The sequence below is a fragment of the Atractosteus spatula genome, chromosome 7, assembly GCF_055471065.1.
Source record: "Atractosteus spatula isolate fAtrSpa1 chromosome 7, fAtrSpa1.hap1, whole genome shotgun sequence".
Taxonomy (NCBI): domain Eukaryota; kingdom Metazoa; phylum Chordata; class Actinopteri; order Semionotiformes; family Lepisosteidae; genus Atractosteus; species Atractosteus spatula.
This window is the reverse complement of record NC_142712.1, coordinates 46,716,724-46,735,901: the sequence shown is the minus strand read 5'-3', so window position 1 is coordinate 46,735,901 and position 19,178 is coordinate 46,716,724. Positions and strand designations below refer to the sequence as shown.

The window sequence follows — 19,178 nt, the reverse complement described above, 5'->3', positions numbered from 1 at the left end:
CACAGCCAGAGTGTTACCAGAGAGTTGTGTGTGATCACTGATCAATCTAGAAGAGGGACATGTTTATTACGCTGATTAACACGTTTAATAGTTGTTAATGTGTGCTGTCACTTTGTGCGTCTCTCAGGGCTGAAAGATGTTACCTCTTCGTCTCCTATTCCATTGGCGCTTCTACGTCTCCTGCCTTTCTTGGGGTATCCGTTGATCTTGCACTCGTAGCAAGCCTCAGGCGAGAGGGAGTTGTCATCAGTGTCTCCCCCTATCGGCAGCCCCTGTCCAAATCCCACTCCTGATACACAGTGCCTGATGCCAGGAAGCAACACATCAAAAACACATCACATAAACACAGCGCTCACATAATGGCCACAGGACTGCACTGACAAAACCTAGCAACATTTAGCCATTTAGAAAAAATGACTAACATTTTTCAAGCTTGTAAACCAATGTCAGAAAATATAGTTTCTAATGGACTTTCATCATTTAAGCAAGCTTATGTCGGATGTCTGACTCAGCAAAGGAGCAGATTTGCTCTGGTGCCACCCACTAAACCCCAACTGTTGCTAAATCGGTTCAATAAATCATTCGAGTATTCCTGCACTAGAGGTCTCTTTACCCTTCTTCACCTGTGGTTGATAAAGTGTGCAGGAGTTCTAATACACCATGGCACATGTTTTAACATAACCACTACACCAGTACAGGATACTGTATGTATCCTCTACAAAATGAAGAATTTGATAGGTAACAAAATTGCTCAGTGGAGTGGAAGGGAACGACACTCGATCAACTCAATGAGGAGAAGGAAGAAGAGCCCACCCTTGTCCTGCTCTGTAGTAGCCAGTGGGGCAGCCGCAGGTGTAGCCCCCATCAGTGTTGGAGCAGCCGTAGTTGCAGGGGTTCTGAGGGGAGACACATTCGTTGATATCCTGACACCCGCCGCTGAACTGCTCGTACTGGAACCCCGTGGGGCAGATGCACCGGAAACTGCCCAGGGTGTTGTGGCAGGAGGCCCCTCCACAGACCTGGCTGTTGAGGCACTCGTTCTCATCTGTGCACAGACAAGGGGCAGAGATTGAGGTCTTACAGGGGCGCCCACTGAGGGGACCATTTGAGAAAAAAATCAGCACCTGTCAAGGATAATTAATCCATCATCTTGGTCTTCAAACACCATGTTTTAAACATGTAAAACACCTCATCTATAAGTGGAAAAGCTAGGTAGGTACACCCCTTCCTCCTCAATTGTGGTTTCTCCATTCAAGGTTTCTCACACTCCTGCTGTCAGGACAAGCCAGGCCATCTTGAAGCTTCTAGAACATTCTTGGTGGCCTGAAGATTCTAGAACATTCTCTGGGGCATAAAGCTTATCAGAAGAATTCTGAGGCTCAACGCAATAGTTATGAAATCAGTAACGCAGAAGAGAGCACATCTCTTGCTTCATCACATTTTCCTGAAGATTACTGTGGCCAATAACCGAAAATTTACGTGTATTGTTCATGTTTGCATTTTTTATAATAGAAAACTGTGCTGTACTACTTTAGTTCTCATCGTGTTCTTTTGTTATTTGTCATATTTATGTTTATTTCCATAGTTTAGCCCCGATATACACTGTATACAATATATTATGTAGGAGAGGTTTTTCCCAGTATACCTTATTTTTTGGTATCTGCAGACAGTTCAGGAACATATCTAATTAAAATAAGGAGAGATGGGAGTACTGTGCTTTTCGTGCATGCTTTCCATTTTTCCAATTGGTACTCATCTTGACGCATAGAGGAAAACATGTGAGCGCTCATCTGACAAAACCGACCAATTCACAAATGTATTATGTAAAGGAATGGTTATGTCTTGACAGTCAGCTTGGACTTGTTTCATATGTCAAATGTTTCAAAAATAGCTAATGAAAAACACATTTTTCCCCACAGCATAAGAACAAAAGTTTAGGCTACATTCTCTTTTCAGTACAAATTCCACTATTTTCTTGTCCAAAATCAGTCACTTCATTGTTATTTTAACTGGTCACATAATAATAACAAAACCTTTGCCAGAGTTCTAATAACTTGTGTTTTATAACTCCACAATGTGTAAAATAACACCCTTAAAATTGATGATCCCTAATTGGTCTTTTAATGCAATTACAAATTATGGTCTGGAATGTGCTCGTTAATAAAGAACTAATTTCTCGTTTTACTGATTAAAGAAAACCTGGCATGCCAAGGAAAGACAAATTTTGTCTGGCTTAATCTACGTCTGATGCTCTGTTTATTCATTCCTAAAACCTAAATGAGGGTTGTCTTTTATTAATACTTTTTAAAATAAAACTATCAGCCTACATTATTTTTGACCCATTATTATTGTGTGTCTTAACCATAAAAGAGCAAAGATTTCCAGAAGAAGGAAATCTAATCACGCACTTCATGAAGAAAGCGTGACTTTAATTTAACAATATTGCAAGCTGAGTTTAAAAAAAACACACGAGGAGTCAAAACATTTTTCCCTCACACAATGAATATTCAACGGTTCCGGTCAATAAAGAACATTTGCTGGTGAAATTAGTCCGAAATGTTTGGGAACCGTGGATCTAATGCTTTTTAGTCTTTCGCTTTTTTAATATTGAATCCAGAGAAGAAAAAATGTCTTCTGAATTTTATTTTTTATTGTCCATTCAGTGAGATGTGAACACAGCCAGAGTTGCTTACCTACACACTGGTTCCACTGGTAATGCTGAAGGTAGCCTTGGGGACAACTGCACCTGTATCCTCCAATTAGGTTCTGGCAACCATACTGACATCTGTGGTTCCCATCACACTCATCCACATCTGGGACGCGACACAAACAAATGGTCAGCATGATCAAAACTCTAAAAGACAACACCCTGTCCACTCATCTTCATCCTCCAGACTCAGAATAACAAAAAAAAGCTTTCCATGGACATGACTTTGGATATGATTTGTTTAGGAGATTTATCGTCTGCAGACTTGCTGACAGAACATCCTCAATCACTGCGTTTTCAACTAAACAACCTTTTATTTTTAGTAAGAGATAAAGGAGGACAGTGGGAAAGTCCTGACATCAGTTCTGGTTTCATTCCGACAGCTTCAGTGACAGATTTGGAAATATTTCTGCGTTTTTCATTGTTCACACGTTACCACTGTGCATGTGCAATGCTATTTTAAAATCTTTCACAACACACATTACACAACAGAATCTGCCAAAACCTACATACAATTCCAAATTATTAAATGTTTCTAACAATTTCGGAACTACTTGAAAGTCAAAGCAATGTTTTATTTACAGCCTTATGAAAAGAAATCCAGGTTTGTCACTCATAATACAGGTAACTTGTACTGAGTTGTTAAAAATGTCAAATGCCTTACAGTACATCTTTGGCCGATGACATGCTGAGTACTAAATGTACTTTTTAGTATTGGTTTCTATGTCTAGTTCTGTATTATATATAGGTGGTCCTGAAAAGAAATGTAGGGTTAACCGTATTTAATGAACCCTACATACTGTACTTAAGACGTTTTTTTCTCTTTTAACAAAATATTTCATTTTTGCCTCCTAACATGGCATTTTTGTTCCACATTCTTTTGATTTTACGATTTTTTTCTGACCCCTTCTTATTTTTTTTCCGTCAAATGAGTGAAAACCATGGAAGTGTAAAATATTTTTCTAATGAATTAGAAAGTTGAACTTTTTTGAAGAGTAGCCACATGTCCGAGTTAAACTGCTGTGACACGCTGTTTCCTGATTAAATCTGAATTTAATATTTTTGTACGGTAATTGCAACACCTTATTAAAATCTAATTACTGAGGTCAGCTGATGAGAAAGATTGTCACAAACAAGAGGAGGCCATTTGACCTACTGTATCTTGCTCACTTGGTTGCTACCAGCTAATCAAACCCTCACCCAGCTATTTCTCAGGAACCCGAGAGAGAACACCTCAACAACATGGCTGGGCTGCTCGTTCAAGAAAGAATCAAAGTGCTTCTTGTTTAAAGCTTTTACAGAACCTGAACTTCTGTTCTACTTGTGGTCTGTGACCCCCATTTAATTTTGAAAATGGTGGCATGGTTCAATTTTACATCTCACTCTGGATTTCCCTTCCCATTTGTATTTAAATTGTGTTTCAATGGAGCTGTCCATGTGCTGTGATGTGCAATGATGTGCAAGAATCGTCCAGTTTTGTCATTTATCTGTTGTTGTTTACTTACTGGTATATTCAGCATTTTGGGGGGTTTTATGCATTTTTCTTGCTTTTCTTTTTGCTTATGAGTGAAGGAATAAAGTATGGCTTCGAAGACCACAAGTGGGCTCCCAGCAGACTTACCTTCGCAGTTCTGTCCATTCTGATCCAGTAAATATCCACGCTGACACTCGCAGCTGAAGCTCCCCGGAGTGTTCTGACACACCCCCTTTGCTCCACACAGCCCTGGGTCTGTGGCACACTCATTGTTATCTTGGAAAAAAAAAGATTGTTAATAAAACCCATGTTTGATTAGATCTTAGGCTAAAAAATATTGTTAATAAGACCCATGTTTGATTAGATTTTAGGCTAAAAATTTGTCATTTGGTCTTTTGTTCAGGATTCTCTTTAATATTGACATCTTTTTTAGCCTTATTAGGAAACAGAAACAGTGCTTTACTCAATACAGTACATATTAATTACCAAAAATAATTATTAACATACTGTAAATGTATATCTCATAAACCGAGCAAAGCATTGAAACCACTGAAAAAATACTAGTTGTTTAACTGCACTCTCTAAAAGCCTCTCAGTCACTTCATTGATGTTTATCCAATTTCAAGTGTTGAAGACTTAGGTCATGCAATCTGTAGAGCTGCTTGGCAGTAGTCTGCATATCCATAGCAACAGACAGCTCTCTTCTCCATAACAAGCAGTAGTTAAGTTGCCATAACTACAGAGGAGTTGAGTTCAATTTTGATTTATAGAGATCAAACTGAGATAATTGTCCTGAATAAAAAAAAATCAACAGACATTCGTTCCGTCTTAATTTTGGTAGACAGGCAGAAAACAAAAAGGTCAAGTTCACACGTGGATGCCTGACCTCCAGTGACATTTTGGGTCCTGCCATCCTTACCAATGCAGGCAGTGTGGTGTTGTGTGAAGCCGGGGGGACATTTGCAGGTGAACCCCCCAATCGTGTTGACACATAGAAACTGGCAGTTGTGCTGCTTGGTTGAGCATTCATCAAGGTCTGTGAGAAAGCAAATAAAAAGAGTTAGATTTACTGTACATGTTACACCTTCGGGCATGTCCACAAACACCTAAAACAAATGTAATACAAGCCCTTCTGATCAACACTTCACACAGCAACTTGACTCACACAATTGTAAAGCCAGTTCAGCAAATCCAGTGCAACAAATAATAGCAACCTGCAAGAATAACTGATGACGAGATCAAAATAATGTCCAACCTTATTACTCAAGTCATCAAGCGTGCTGATGGCTAACCAAATGACATACAAAGCAACCTGAATCTGCTCTGGAGACAGTGGAGACGATTCACTTGCTAACTCAGAGAGAGAGGAAAGAAAACTGTTTCAGCAAGCGCAAAGGCCTCTGCCAGTTTAAAAAAAAAGGTGTGCTAACAAATGAATCATACTGCAAAGATTTATTAAGCCTTACAGGCAACAAGAAAGCAGTCATTTTGTTTTTTCCATATCTGGAAACAAATAAATAGACCAGACTCCAGTCTCGAGAGCCACTGAGTAACATTTTTCTTTACTATGGTATTTAATTGCAGCACTGGAATAATAACTGTTTTTCATCGGATGCAGGAAGTCCCAAATTGTGTGTACCAAACATACACTCAGGCCAAGAGAGGTATGAGGAGAATTCGAAGCAGAGCGACTGGAGAGCAGAGCAGAAGATTGGGCAATCTGCCCAGCATCCTCCCAGCTAAGAGCTAACCTTGAAATTAGGTCAGCTGAAAATGCAGTACAATCAGAGGCGTCATTTTGCACAATATTTTTGGGATAAGGAGGGCAAAGTGTGCGTTTGGGGGATCTCTTTCCCTTCTTCCCACTGTGTTAAGCCATTTCATCCGTCCATCCATCTTCAAATTGATTAATGCAATCCAGGGTCAAGAGGGGGCTGGAGCCTATCACAACAATCAGTGGGCAGAAGGGAGAATACACTCTGGATTGGACACAGACGCATGCACAAACACACACACTCACACAGGGCCAGTGTTCTCAGAAGAAAGTTAACCTAACAGTATGTTTTTGGACTGTGGGAGGAAGCTGGAGCACCCAGAGGAAACAAACACCCACCCCAGTCATTTCATAGTGGATTTTTCATTCTGTTACAAGTACAAGACTGCTTGGGGGTGTAATAAATAAATCAGAATCTGGGTCTCCCCTTCAATTTTACTGAGTGTTTCCACTTTACATTTGTTTTCCTCCTTAGTGCCGGGAGGTGGGGTTGGGGCAAGTGTCTCTTAAAAATTCCCCCAAATTAAAAAAAAAACCACATCTAGAAAGAGACTCCTCACCACAGAGGAAAATTATCTTTAATGGGACACTAAGTTGTTCTATCTGATGGCAGGGTAGATTTCAACCTCCTTCCAGCTAGAGAGAGCTACACATAGCTAATATCAAAAGCTGTGTTCAAGTCACAGTCATGTCAGTGCTGCACTGCTTACCTCTGCAACTCTTGCCATCTTCCTGTAGAATATAGCCCCTTGGACAGGAGCACAGGTATGCCCCCTCAGTGTTTTTGCAGATGAAATTGCAAGGCTTCGGTGACTGGACACATTCGTCGACATCTACAATCCGAAAAAAAGCTCTGTATAAATTTTCACTCTTTTATTTGTAAATTAAAAGGTTTAATTCTATTAAACGTATCACAGGGGGAAAAGTGACTACATTTCACAGCTGAGTTTCTCCACTACGCACTTACCCACACATGATGTCCCACTGATGTCAGTGGTATACCCGGGTTTGCAGATGCAGCTGTAGGAGCCAATGCTATTGACACACTGCCCATTCCGACACAGCCCCCCGATGACACGGCATTCATCAATATCTACAGCAAAAGAGATTTTTGTCATATTACCATTTTCTGCAACTAGAACAAAACCAAGATTTATGTTCATTTTCAGTATTTCTGGAAAGATCAGAGGGGACAGAGCATTAAGCTATACTGTAGCCCCCCTAACTGTGGAACAATTTAGCAGTGAATGTAGAGGAAGCCCCATTTAAATCAAGGCTGAAGATATATTTGTTCCTCCTATTCTTGAATAGCCGCGTCCTTAACATTGTCGGTACTCTAGGTAGTTACAGTATGTGAGGATTTAAGCCTACTGTCATCTTGTTAATGTTCACAACATATCCCTTGCCTATCTGTACTGACACACGCCTTGGCCCTCTCTTGAACCTCTGTCTGGAGATGAACAATCCCATCCAATTAATAAGTGATGCTGGACCAAGGATGATAAAGCCAAGGCACTGTTAGACCCATTATGGCAGACCACAGGTTGATCAGACACAGCTAGGGACCTCATGCTGGGACAATAGCACTTGAACCCTATAAATCAGTCTGCAGTCTCGGAGGGGAGGTAAAGTGTCCTGGTAAATTTATTTTTGTCTTTGGAGAGTTTTTTTTATTATTTGCTTCTCCATGCTTAATGCTTGCTCTGTCTACTCCCCTTCCATGAGGCCCTGATTAACAGTTCTGAAAGCACTCTGTGACAATCAATCCATTGCAAAGGGCACTGCACCAAATAAAAATTGCCCTGAACTGAATTATCGTCACAATAATAATACACAGTATATGCCGAAGCAATTCCATCAGGATGTGCTTCCTTGATTATGTTACCTTTCCCATCCGTGGTGTAGCCAGGACCAAGCGGACACATTTTCTTGTACTGGGTAGTGCCAGGCAGAGGACAGAGCTCACAGCTAGACCCCCAGCCTCGGCCCCCATCACAGCAACACTCAGACTTGGTCACCGGGTTCCTGCTGGTGGAGGTCATCTGGCACAGGCTCTGGAGCACCTCCGTGAAACAGAATCCCTGGCGGTTGTCTGGAGCAAGGAGAGGAATTTGTTACACACAGCTTCATGCAAAATTGGTCACAAGCAAGAAATACTAGGGGGCCTGCCAAAAATGTCAACATTCTGTCTTCCTCCGCACTTACAAATGAGGATCAAAATTGGAACGCCAGGGAAAAGAAATCTAACAACTTTGAAAAACCCCAGTACTGCTGTTATTACAGCTATAGAAGTGACCACAAAGGCTTGTTTCCACCTCACTAGATGAAATAAAAGAGTTTAAATCTGTTCAAAGCAATGATAAAACTGAAGGGAAAAACACCAAGTCGAATGGTTTGCATTAGAGCTCTAAGTATCCTGTCCTGGGGGACTCCAGTCTCTTCTGGATTTTGCTTCAGCCAAGTACTTATTCACATGCTCATTGACTTCAATTATTTATTTGAGACCTATTTATTAAATCTGCTTTCAGATCTTAAAAGGTTACATAGGTATCAAACCTGTACTAATCATCAGAACAGGCTTCATTAAGAAGTGGACTTTGGCACATTTCAGGAAAAAAAATAAAGACTGCCATTTCCAACTGGGTCAGGCCATCCTAAAGTGATCACACTACAGTCAGCTTTTATTCAGAAATAGTGGAGCAAATACTTAATCAGCAAGATGAGGAGAGGGGAAATGTGTTTCTTTGTGCTGAAGTTGTTGGAAATAGGGTGCTAAGTTATTTTTGAAACCAAGCAAACACATGAGGTACAAGCACCGATTAGCACCAGTGATTAAGGGCCCAATCGGACCAAAACCAGAAGACCAGGTGTTTCAGCCCCGGTTTAAGCCAGCACGCTGCTAAAAATGATTTGGCATGTGCACATGTGCTCCTGTTCAGAATCCATGGGTTACTAAGATAAGATGGTTACCTATGCATTCTGTCAGTGTGGAGCTTGGAGAAAATCCTTCATTGCAAACACATCTGTAGCTGCCAACTGTGTTCACACAGCGTCCGTTCTCACAGATGCCTGGTTTGGCAGAACATTCATTCATATCTGACCGAAAACACAGGATACACAGAACTAGTCAGAAATACCTCGGAATAGAAAACAGATGTACAACATTATGAAAATACAAGAACTGTATAAGCTACGGTCCTGCTATCGTTAAAATCATTTTGTCAGTATTACATGATGTACTAGTCTGTGTGGTTTACAATCCTTTGTCAACCACTACCTAAAAATAACTTCAGCTTCCTTAAACAATTTAAGACATTTTGAATCAGTTAAAAAAATGCCATAAATTAGGAAAACGTATGACATAAATCTTCCAGACTTTTCCACTCAGATGCAATGCGTGCTTTATGTTCTATGAAGAGGGAGTTTAGCAGCAGCAGTTGATATTGCTGCACAGACCTTTCATGAACAAAAGAATTATAATCCAGCACAGTGAGAACAAGGGGAAATTACAGGCTTTGTTTATGACAAACCTTTCCCTAGACTGGGGAGAATAACAATTTGATTTTTAAGGAAAAGTCGATTTTCTATTCAGTCTAAACTTACAGGGTTTCTGGACAGGTCATTGGAAAGGTCAGTTTTTGGCTGAAAAGCAAAAAGACGGTCAGGGATCAAGGCTAGCTGGACCATTCCATCTATAAAAGGTATCTGTCTTACCAATGCATCCATCTCCATTAGGCTGGCGAACATATCCAGGTGCACAGATACACATGTAGGTGCCTATCAGGTTTTTACAGGTCATTCCTCTTGTTTCGCAGTCATCAATACCATCTTCACATTCGTCTTGGTCTTTAATACAAAGGAGATATTATGATGTACACAAACCTAAAACACGCCTAGATGTAGGAATTTCGGATGTTGGCTTTTAGGGCGAGCCTGTTAACACTTTAACAATGTAATGGATTTAAAAGCATTATCTAAAGCTGGACTGAAAAGCAGACCAAGTGAAACTGAATCCATTCCCCAAACAAAATGTCCTGGACTACGACATCTGTTTAAAAATTAAGATAATTTATATTCTGTTTATACTGTGATGTAAATACGATCTTATAGCCGAGACAGCGTGAATAATTCAACCTGGTAGAGCTCTGCAATGTTAACATTTAATTCCCACGCTCCATCAATTTGATTTCACACTGGATATTATATCCTGTTACTGGGAACCTTCCCTTCACCAAGGACGAGAAGTACTCATCAAAGGGAATTTTATTTGTTAAAGTGTTTGTTGTATATGGAAAAAAAATGGAAAACATTTTGTTGATTTCGCTTATAGTGGGTTTTTTTTTCTGTACAGGCCCAAGTTGTGTTTTTAGTAAGATTATGAGTTCCAGTCAAAAACGTTCAACTGGTTTCTACAGGTGTCCCTCTTAATAGAAGTGGTCAACTTCTGTTACCAAAACAGTAACTTCTGCTTCACACCCTTTCAATACCCTGAGTCCAGTTTATTACAGTGTCACTCCTAAAGAGACATCTGACATTCTACTGGTAATAACAATGGTAATTGTTAGACTACTATTAGAATTTAACTAGCAAGCGGTTTAAACCAGATCATACCAATAAATACCAGTTCAACCCAGTAAAAACTGGAATAACTGGAATGACTGCTAGGGGAGTCCAGAGCTTTGACCACTACTTTGCACCACTAACCACAATTCTATGTTTCAGTTACTGTATGTCCGGTTTTCACACCCTGCGTGAAGAGATTTGGTTTGAATGGAATAGCAGAACTACCAACATCTTAGCTCAAAATTAAAAAAACAAATTACCTCTGCACATTCTCCCATCTTCTCGGAGCACATACCCTTTGGGACACTTGCACTCATATGATCCCACAGTATTGACACAACGGAAAGCACACAGCAGAGGATTCTGAGCACATTCGTTCACATCTAACAGAAAAGAAATCAGTAGGTTTGTTGATCGATTTCGCCACAATGGAATGCTACTGTATAAATTAAAATTCATAGAATCATCTGAGTTGTTTTTTTAACTAACTCAGTTTCAATGGCGCTAGTTCACTGGTCATCATTCAAATGAAAATTATCCATAACATCCACATAGACACAAATTTCAAGAATATAAAAAAACAACATTTTCTAAAAGCATACAGATAATATTTTACTGAAAATAGAAGAAACATTGTGACTATACCTTCACAAGTCATCATAGGCCCAGGCTCAAATCCCTCGTCACATGTACACTCGAACGCGCCAATGAGGTTTGTGCATGTGCCATTGCCACAGGGGCTTCCTAATTCGCACTCATTGGTGTCTAAGAAAACCAAGTCAATTAGGAAACTCATCTACACTGCTCATTCATTAAGACAGACATGAGAGATCACAGAGACAAATCAAGGTGGAGTTAAAATGGAAAATGTAGAGTGCAGAAGTTGTGCTGCCCTTTTTTACGATGCAAATTAATTATCGAAGTGGCAGCGTTTGCAAATTTGAAAAACACAATGGCCGAAGACTTTAATCAATGCAACGGCCTTTGAACTAGAAAGAGGCTTAAATTAACGAGTTGAACAACTGGGCTCTGGACAAAGAGTGGAGAGAAGAGTTCATTAAAAAAAAAGCTGTCCCTTTAAAAGACAATGATTTCTTACTTCAACAGCTAAGGGAAGAGGCGATGAGGCGAGACAATTTACCAGAACTCACCCTCACAATTCACACCACTGAAATCCAGCCGGAAACCCAGGGGACATTCGCATCTAAACGAGCCGTCTGTGTTAATGCACTGCCCGTTTTTACAGGTGTTTGGATCTGCCGAGCATTCATCCAGATCTGTTTCCAACAAACACAAATGTTCAACAAATCTTTTTACCGGCTGTTAGAAATTAAACAATTCTGTGTAGCTATATCTACGGGGGTTGTGGTATGTTGAGAGTATTACTCAAATTAAATTTTTTTTAGCACTATCATTAGAAAACTGAGAAGAACAAGACAGAATTCCTATTCAAAACTATTCAAATGTATTCAAAATGTTAAATGTCTGAATCAGACTTCTGAATGTGCCAGTCTTACCTACTCGATTGTCGTATCTGTCCACATGAAGGCCAACACCGGCACACAGTAACGCAAAGAGCGCTAGAATACAGTAGAACACAGTTCACATTTGAAATATATTATTATAATCAGTGACATTTGTTGACCATGTAAAGCACCTGTATATCCTGTTTTGCTTTGTTTAAACCCAAACTATTTGGCTCTTTACTGTCTAACAGGAACATGGTGTTGGTGATAAATTACTTATGCATCAGCAAAACATTTTATAAGCCTTAATTAACGGACACATGGATTTATAGCTGAAAATAGGCCGTGACAGCCTTCTACTGTAACTATAGTATGTAAAAGGATATTTATGAAAGCATGGTTATACAGTAGATCAATCTATGCCATAGCAGTAGTAGTTACAGTAGCAATAGCAAGAGCACAGTTATTCGCTTTACAAATCCAGCAATGCCACAGCAGAAAACCGTTTGCAACAGTCCCACAATCACATGTATCTAACACTGCAGTGTCACTTTCAGGATATTGACTGCTTTCCACGCACTGTCGTTCCTTCCGGGGCACAAGTCACAGGGGTCTCCCCATCCCTGCCCTGGCATTGCACTGCAGCAGCACTCGCTCTTGGTGAAATTGAGGGGCCTGGGGGCCTGGCACCTCCCATCCTCAAACTTGCTGAAGCAGTAGTGGCGCCGCTCATCTGTGGGATGGTGAAACAGCCACATTAAACAAAATCTTTTTTTCCATTTCACTGGGAATCCACTAGCTCCTTTGAAGACCACCCTCAACCTAGGCTGGCACAGGTCCCCGCTCAAATTTCTACACCTGTCTGCACATAACAGTGGCTGGCAGTCTCAACTGCTACACTTAGTGCGTGCACAAGTGTAATTGTGCGTCATGAAAAGCATTTCTGTCCATTGTATCAGTAAAGGAAAAGAAGGGACAGAGTAAGTGACAATGGGCACACAGGTGAGAAAGAGTCCATATGAAGGGGAACCTGTTAGAAGCTGAAAGCTATAAATGAATGGAGAGGTTTAAAAAAGAAAGTAGTCTATCACTGACAGAAGGGGGACGGTGTAAGATCTTCTCCACTGTGTGTCCATTCTCATCTACCCTGTCCTTTGTTCTGCTGTGCTTTTTATTCCAACCACCTTAAATTCAAATTTTCGAATTCAAAGAGCTTTATCAGCATGACTGTCCAATTACAATACTACCAAAGCCGAAACGATTAACAGAACATTTCCAGACATTTACAGTAAAAGGTTACTGGACATTCATAGACATCCCATAAATCATTATTGTGAGACAGGCCCATTGGCTGTTGGTGTGACAGGAGATCAAATACTGGGCTGCAGCTCTGCTGAGCTTCCTCCCCCAGTAGGATTGGAAGCTTCTCTGGCAGGTTTGGTAATTCTGGGATTAGATTTATTTTAGGGAAGAAGATTCTTGTATTTTTCACAGAACTATCTCTCTCACACACATACACACCTGAAAAAGTCTCAACACTTAAAAAAGCCCTGAAAACTAAGTAAAATTAGCACATCTTTTTGCGTGCAGTTATGAAGAGATAGAATTAACTCACCAATGCATCTCCTTCCTGAAGAAGACAACACGAAACCACTGGGACACAGGCACTTGAAACTGCCTTCGGTATTGGAACAGGTACCAAACACGCAGATATCTGGGCTTTGAGCGCATTCATCAATGTCTACAAAAAAAACGTCCATCATGCCAGTGCCTTTACTATTTTCTTCTAGAGTAACTGTAGTGTATCTACGTAAAATAATCCGTTGTAGAGGAAGAAATAGCTGCTACCTTTTACTCAAACGCAACAGAAAAATAATGGCCATGGAGACTAAAGAGCTGTTTATCAGTCTAATTACTTAACTGATGTTATTAAACCAAAGCAAGTTGTAGACTACCCTTCTGATGTTATTTGCCACACATCCATTGAAACTAAAAAGCTAAAAAAACAGCTCACAGAAGTGATGATGTAATTTAATTACAATAAAGCTGTATACATTTACTCAAATAACTCACAAAAAACTTGTAGGTTCTAGGTTTCATCATTGCAGTATATCCACAAACATTCTAACTTTTGAATTGGTTGCGGTTTTGGTAGGACAAACCACAGATTATATTTTATTGTAATTTTGTAGAATCAGGTGTAGTATTCACAGACAGCTCCCTGTAGAACACACTTTCTTTTACAGATAATTTATTCTGTCGGGGCTCGTGTAAACACATTTATCTAAGAGGGAAATTCTTGCTATTTGAATTGGTTGCATAAACGTTTTTTCTCTAATTTGTGGTATACAGTGAAGGTCTAAACTAAAGCTTGGAATAATCTTTCCCTTTCCTAAAATTTATTTACTCCCTTGGGATTCTCATGTCTTTTATCACAGATAAATCACACCACAGAGATTCCAGGGATGAATGTATTCACCACTTATCCTCACTGACTCCTCTTATACAAGGATCTTTACAAACCACAGCTGCTTTGCACATTTACAGTCAAGTCAGACTTGACATCCTGTATACTGTGTACCAATGGCTTCTTTTACTACAAATAAGAATTGTTTGGTATTTTTACACTTCGGTATGTACACTAAATGTCTTAATGTCTGTTATACCTTCACACTTCTCATCTTTTAAGTAGTATCCAGGTGGGCAAATACACCTGTAGCTGCCGTCTAAATTCTGACAGATACCAGGGCCACAGGTTCCAGGATTGACGAGACATTCGTTGATATCTAGAAAATAGAAAACATTTACTGCATCTCCATGTCTGGTTTGAGTTTTTAATGCCAAAAACACACTTCTGTTTCTAAACTTAATGAGTCCACAGTAGTGTGGGGATTAGGCCAGCGAGGAAAATCTGTTTATTGTTTCAAGATGTATATTCCATCACCTCTAAGACATTTTTAAAACTGAGGCACATGGTATTCCTGTGGTTTGTGCAGGTATTTGCTCAAGCAAAGTTGTTTCAAGTTTGCACAAACAGTACAGCACTGCAGAGGTTATGCAAACCAAGAATTGGGGTTTTTGTTGGATCTAGAATCCACCCAGAGAAACAGAGGAGCTTTCACATACTAATCTAACTATAGAATAAGACTTCAGAGAGCATAGTGTGTGAATTAGCACTTGCTAAAACCAAGGTCTTCATAATACCCTTTGGTATAGGGAAACACCTGAACAAGTTATTCACATTAGTACAGTATATTCACATCCAATCATACACTGTTTAAAACAGATTCAGAGGCAGAGCCATTATCACGAAAGCTATGATTCTCCTGTATATTTCTTCTGCTGACTTCACAGTTTTATATGGTATTGCTTCTAAATAGTTGTACGGGAAATAGAAAGCATCATGTCACCAAAATCTAAGCTCAAATTGAGAACAATGAATTACTTTTTGTGTTTTTAGCTCATGTAAATTAAATGCTGCTGGCAAATGAAACGTTATAAAACCCTTTGCTTTTTTTTTCATAGGAAACAAAAATAACCCTGTGGGTGACTTTTAGCCCTGAATTTACGAACAGATTTTTCCTTTGAAGAAATAACATATTCAAACTCTACGATTAATATTGTGATAGTGATGGAGAAGATCTCCTTTCCCATTACCTATACAAATCCTGCGGTCGGCTGTGAGCTCATAGCCATCACGACACACACACTGGAATGATCCTATGGTGTTAATACAGTTGCCATTCCTGCAGAGGCCCCTCTGAGTTGAGCACTCGTCCGTATCTAAAAGAGAAACGAACATGAGGTTCATATACTTCTACTTTAAGAGAGGAGGCCATTCAGCACACTGTGCTTGCATGGTTGCTCAGTCCTCAATGATCCAAGGATTTCATTCAGATGTTCTCTGAGGATCTTCAGGGATTTTATCCTCAACAACACGATTCGGCAATTCATGCCAGATATCCTCTTCCATTTGTATAAAGAACGGCCTCCTGTTCTCAGCTCTAAACACACTTCTTCATAATGTCCACTTGCATCCTTCACTGGCTGTTTAATTCCTGAGCATAAAGTAATCCATTGGGTTCACTCTGTTAGTGTGTTGCAGGATGTAGAGTACTTGTACCAGAAATCCCACTGTAACTGCCTCAGTGCAAGACTGACAATGTTTATACTTTGTCTTTTAGAGAACAAATAGATACAGCTTGCCTTTTAGGAAAAAACATACAAATTGGGTGCACTTTACAATATTTAAAGACATTCATTTTAGTCTTCAAGAACCTTTTCCTTCAAAAACAAAATAAACTGGAGAGGCCACATTTAGTCGATCTGAAATATTAAATAAAATTCTTTAAATGGTTTAAGGTCAGTATAATGTTAAAAATCAGAAAAGGAACAATTGAGACATCTTTGTGTTTAGTTCCCACGATTCCGCAGGCACATACTCACCAATACAGTCATTATTGTGAGAGAGCTGGAACCCGGGATAACACAGGCAGTTGTAGGAGCCAACTGTGTTTTTACAGGTGCCATTTCCACACGGCTGCCTTTCGCACTCGTCAACATCTGCAACAAACAACAACGCTCTTATCAGAGCCTTCTGCTCTCAGGCCAACCTGCAACGTGTAGTGCTGTGTTTCAGTCACACATACGTCTTCTTTCATAAAATGTCCCCCAATTGACTTTATTTCGTTACACACAAACTGTATTAGAGACCACTGCAATGGGTGTGTAGAAAGCTACATCACCTACCTATACACATGGATGCATCTGCAGTTGGCTTGAATCCATTCTGACAGATGCAGCGATAGCTTCCCACTGTGTCAATACATTGCCCATGGCTACAGATATTGGGAATCTCAGCACATTCGTTGCGATCTGTTGAATTATGAAAAAAAGATCAACCTGCATATATCGCCTTTGTTTATGCACTTGTTTTGCATGAACTTTCACACAGTTACAGTTGAGGTTTGTTCATTGTTCAGACACTATTCTCTTTAGGTTTGCTTTCAAAGTCTTATCAGCCTGTGTCATAAACTATACTTGCTTCTTATATTGGCTCCCTTCTTGATTGTATTTTCCATGCATATAAAAGAAGGAAGAATAACAGGAACCAAACATGCCTCATATTAAACTGAAACCGTTCTCTCCATTGTCCCAGGCCAGTGTTGACCCTTTCCTGTGAAATTGTAGTGGTGTTTTTATAAGGGTACTGAAACAAAAGACTTGCAGTCCCTTTAATAACTGACTACACAGAAATGTTTATTAAAGACCAAGCAATGTGCCTTTAGGTTTCAAACATTTTCCATTCATTTTCTCTGTCATTTCATACAGACCTGAAAAGAAATTTTAATAAAGTGTTTTCTGTTTTTTTTTACTGAATATCTTCTGGCATAATAAAGTTTATCTCTGGTTTGCTATGCACCATACTCTGACCTCCAAAAGGTGTAATGACATCACACTAACCTCGAAAAGACATCACAATGACCTCAAAATGACATCACATAGACCTGTAAACGACTTTCACACTGACATCACAATGACCTCCAAATGACATCACATTGACAGTAAACACAACCTTTTTGACCTTCAAACACCATCAAGTCATTCATATTTATGCAAAGATCTCATGAAGCTTTTAAGTCTAATGGGATGATGCAGAAATAAGGCCAACAAGGTTTTTCTGTTTTGTGGTGAAGACTCACCGAGACACTGGCCAGTGGGCGTGAATCGGTAGCCTGGTTTGCATTCGCAGCGGTAGCTCCCGGGCAGGTTCAGACACTCCGCATTTCGTTGACAAACGGGTCCGTTCTGGCATTCATCAATGTCTGCAGTCATTACAGCAAAAAAGCATGCAATCTAATATCGCTTTTAAATCAGCACTGTTAAAAATGACTGTCACTGGTCTGGTGGGTAAAAAAGCCAAGATTATAGCTGGCAATTCCAGAATTCTCTTCAGTTTTCAGGGAGATAATCATAAAATGTCTGACTCAAGAACAGAGCAAAATAACATCTTTTTAAAACACCGATGCATGTGGTAGCATGATCAGTGACTTGACATTTACAGTATATTCATGAAAATGTTAAAACCATTTAAATTATTTGTATTTCAGCCAAAATAAAAGCAAAGTTATTTTTTCAGTCCCTGACTATTGCTTTTACATATTAGAGTTCAGAACGTACACAATGTCATTTTCTGGTGGGATGGGAACAATAGTGCATTTAAAAAATTAAAATGATACTACAGAACATGAAGAAAACAGATTTATCTTCATATTCTTGTACCAAGATGAATTTTCACCTGAGCTTGTATGAATGTTTTTAGTATTATGAGTTAAGATGAGCAAAACATCAGACTTCCATTTTCAAAGTTTTGGAAACTGCTTTTACTTAGAAATGGTTTTCAATAACAGTAAGTTTTATTAGTGTGGTGGCCGCAAATAAAACACCTCTAAAAACTTTCAAAAGATGTCATATCTTTTGTAAGAAGGAACAGAGACAGGGAACTAAAATAGAATTTCACATTTTTTACCAGTTTGCAGGAAACACAGTGACAGAGGATCTAATGCAGAGAGCTGCCTCACCTTCGCAGATCAACAGCTTGTCGTTGTACACAAAGCCCATGGGACACTCACACCTGAAGCTGCCGATCATATTGATACACACTCCATTCTCACAGACTCCCGGGATGTCTCTGCATTCATCGATGTCTGTTGAAAAGCAAAGAACTCTTGGATTCTGGCTTTTAGCAAGGAGCAGGAAATCAGCGTCACATTTAACTTCCTTTTTAAATGTATTTTTGAAGAGTTAAAGGCCTCATTCTCTGTAAGTACCACAGTTTCAAAGCTTTTATGTAAATACTTTAGCTTGTGATTTTACAAGCAGATGTGAAATTTATATATTTTCTTCCTTTTCATTAGTCTAAAATGCAAGGATTAACAAATAAAAGCAGCAGTAAAAGTATATGAGTTGAATGACGTAACATTTTGAACAATTTTATGTTTGAGTCTGTCAATAAAGCTGCTTATTCTGTTAAGGGTTATGCCACCATAAAGCTTATCTTGGAAGAGTTTAAGATTAAGGTAGGACTACACCCTGGACAGGACGTCACTCCATCACAGGGTACAAGGCAGGATACGCCCTTAATAGGATGCCAGTCCATGCACACTCATGGACTTCTGAGTCACCAATTAACCT

The 19,178-nt window shown here is 39.5% G+C and overlaps 1 protein-coding gene across 2 annotated transcripts in view; it reads right to left on the bottom strand.

The window, feature by feature from the left end:
- The window catches only part of fbn1 (fibrillin 1), a 75,101-nt gene that overhangs the window by 1,579 nt on the left and 54,344 nt on the right, over nt 1–19,178 (bottom strand). For both annotated transcript variants that reach the window (XM_088920986.1, XM_088920987.1), the window contains 22 exons: nt 18,566–18,691; nt 17,687–17,809; nt 16,734–16,859; nt 16,431–16,547; nt 15,642–15,767; nt 14,651–14,770; nt 13,600–13,725; nt 12,565–12,717; nt 12,036–12,098; nt 11,670–11,795; nt 11,164–11,283; nt 10,779–10,901; nt 9,670–9,801; nt 8,926–9,051; nt 7,841–8,047; nt 6,923–7,048; nt 6,666–6,788; nt 5,101–5,217; nt 4,329–4,457; nt 2,694–2,813; nt 814–1,045; nt 144–303 (listed from right to left, as the gene is read on the bottom strand). In XM_088920986.1, the coding sequence (XP_088777112.1) occupies nt 144–303; nt 814–1,045; nt 2,694–2,813; nt 4,329–4,457; nt 5,101–5,217; nt 6,666–6,788; nt 6,923–7,048; nt 7,841–8,047; nt 8,926–9,051; nt 9,670–9,801; nt 10,779–10,901; nt 11,164–11,283; nt 11,670–11,795; nt 12,036–12,098; nt 12,565–12,717; nt 13,600–13,725; nt 14,651–14,770; nt 15,642–15,767; nt 16,431–16,547; nt 16,734–16,859; nt 17,687–17,809; nt 18,566–18,691 (2,921 nt within the window). The remainder of the gene's footprint in view (nt 1–143; nt 304–813; nt 1,046–2,693; nt 2,814–4,328; nt 4,458–5,100; nt 5,218–6,665; nt 6,789–6,922; nt 7,049–7,840; nt 8,048–8,925; nt 9,052–9,669; nt 9,802–10,778; nt 10,902–11,163; nt 11,284–11,669; nt 11,796–12,035; nt 12,099–12,564; nt 12,718–13,599; nt 13,726–14,650; nt 14,771–15,641; nt 15,768–16,430; nt 16,548–16,733; nt 16,860–17,686; nt 17,810–18,565; nt 18,692–19,178) is intronic.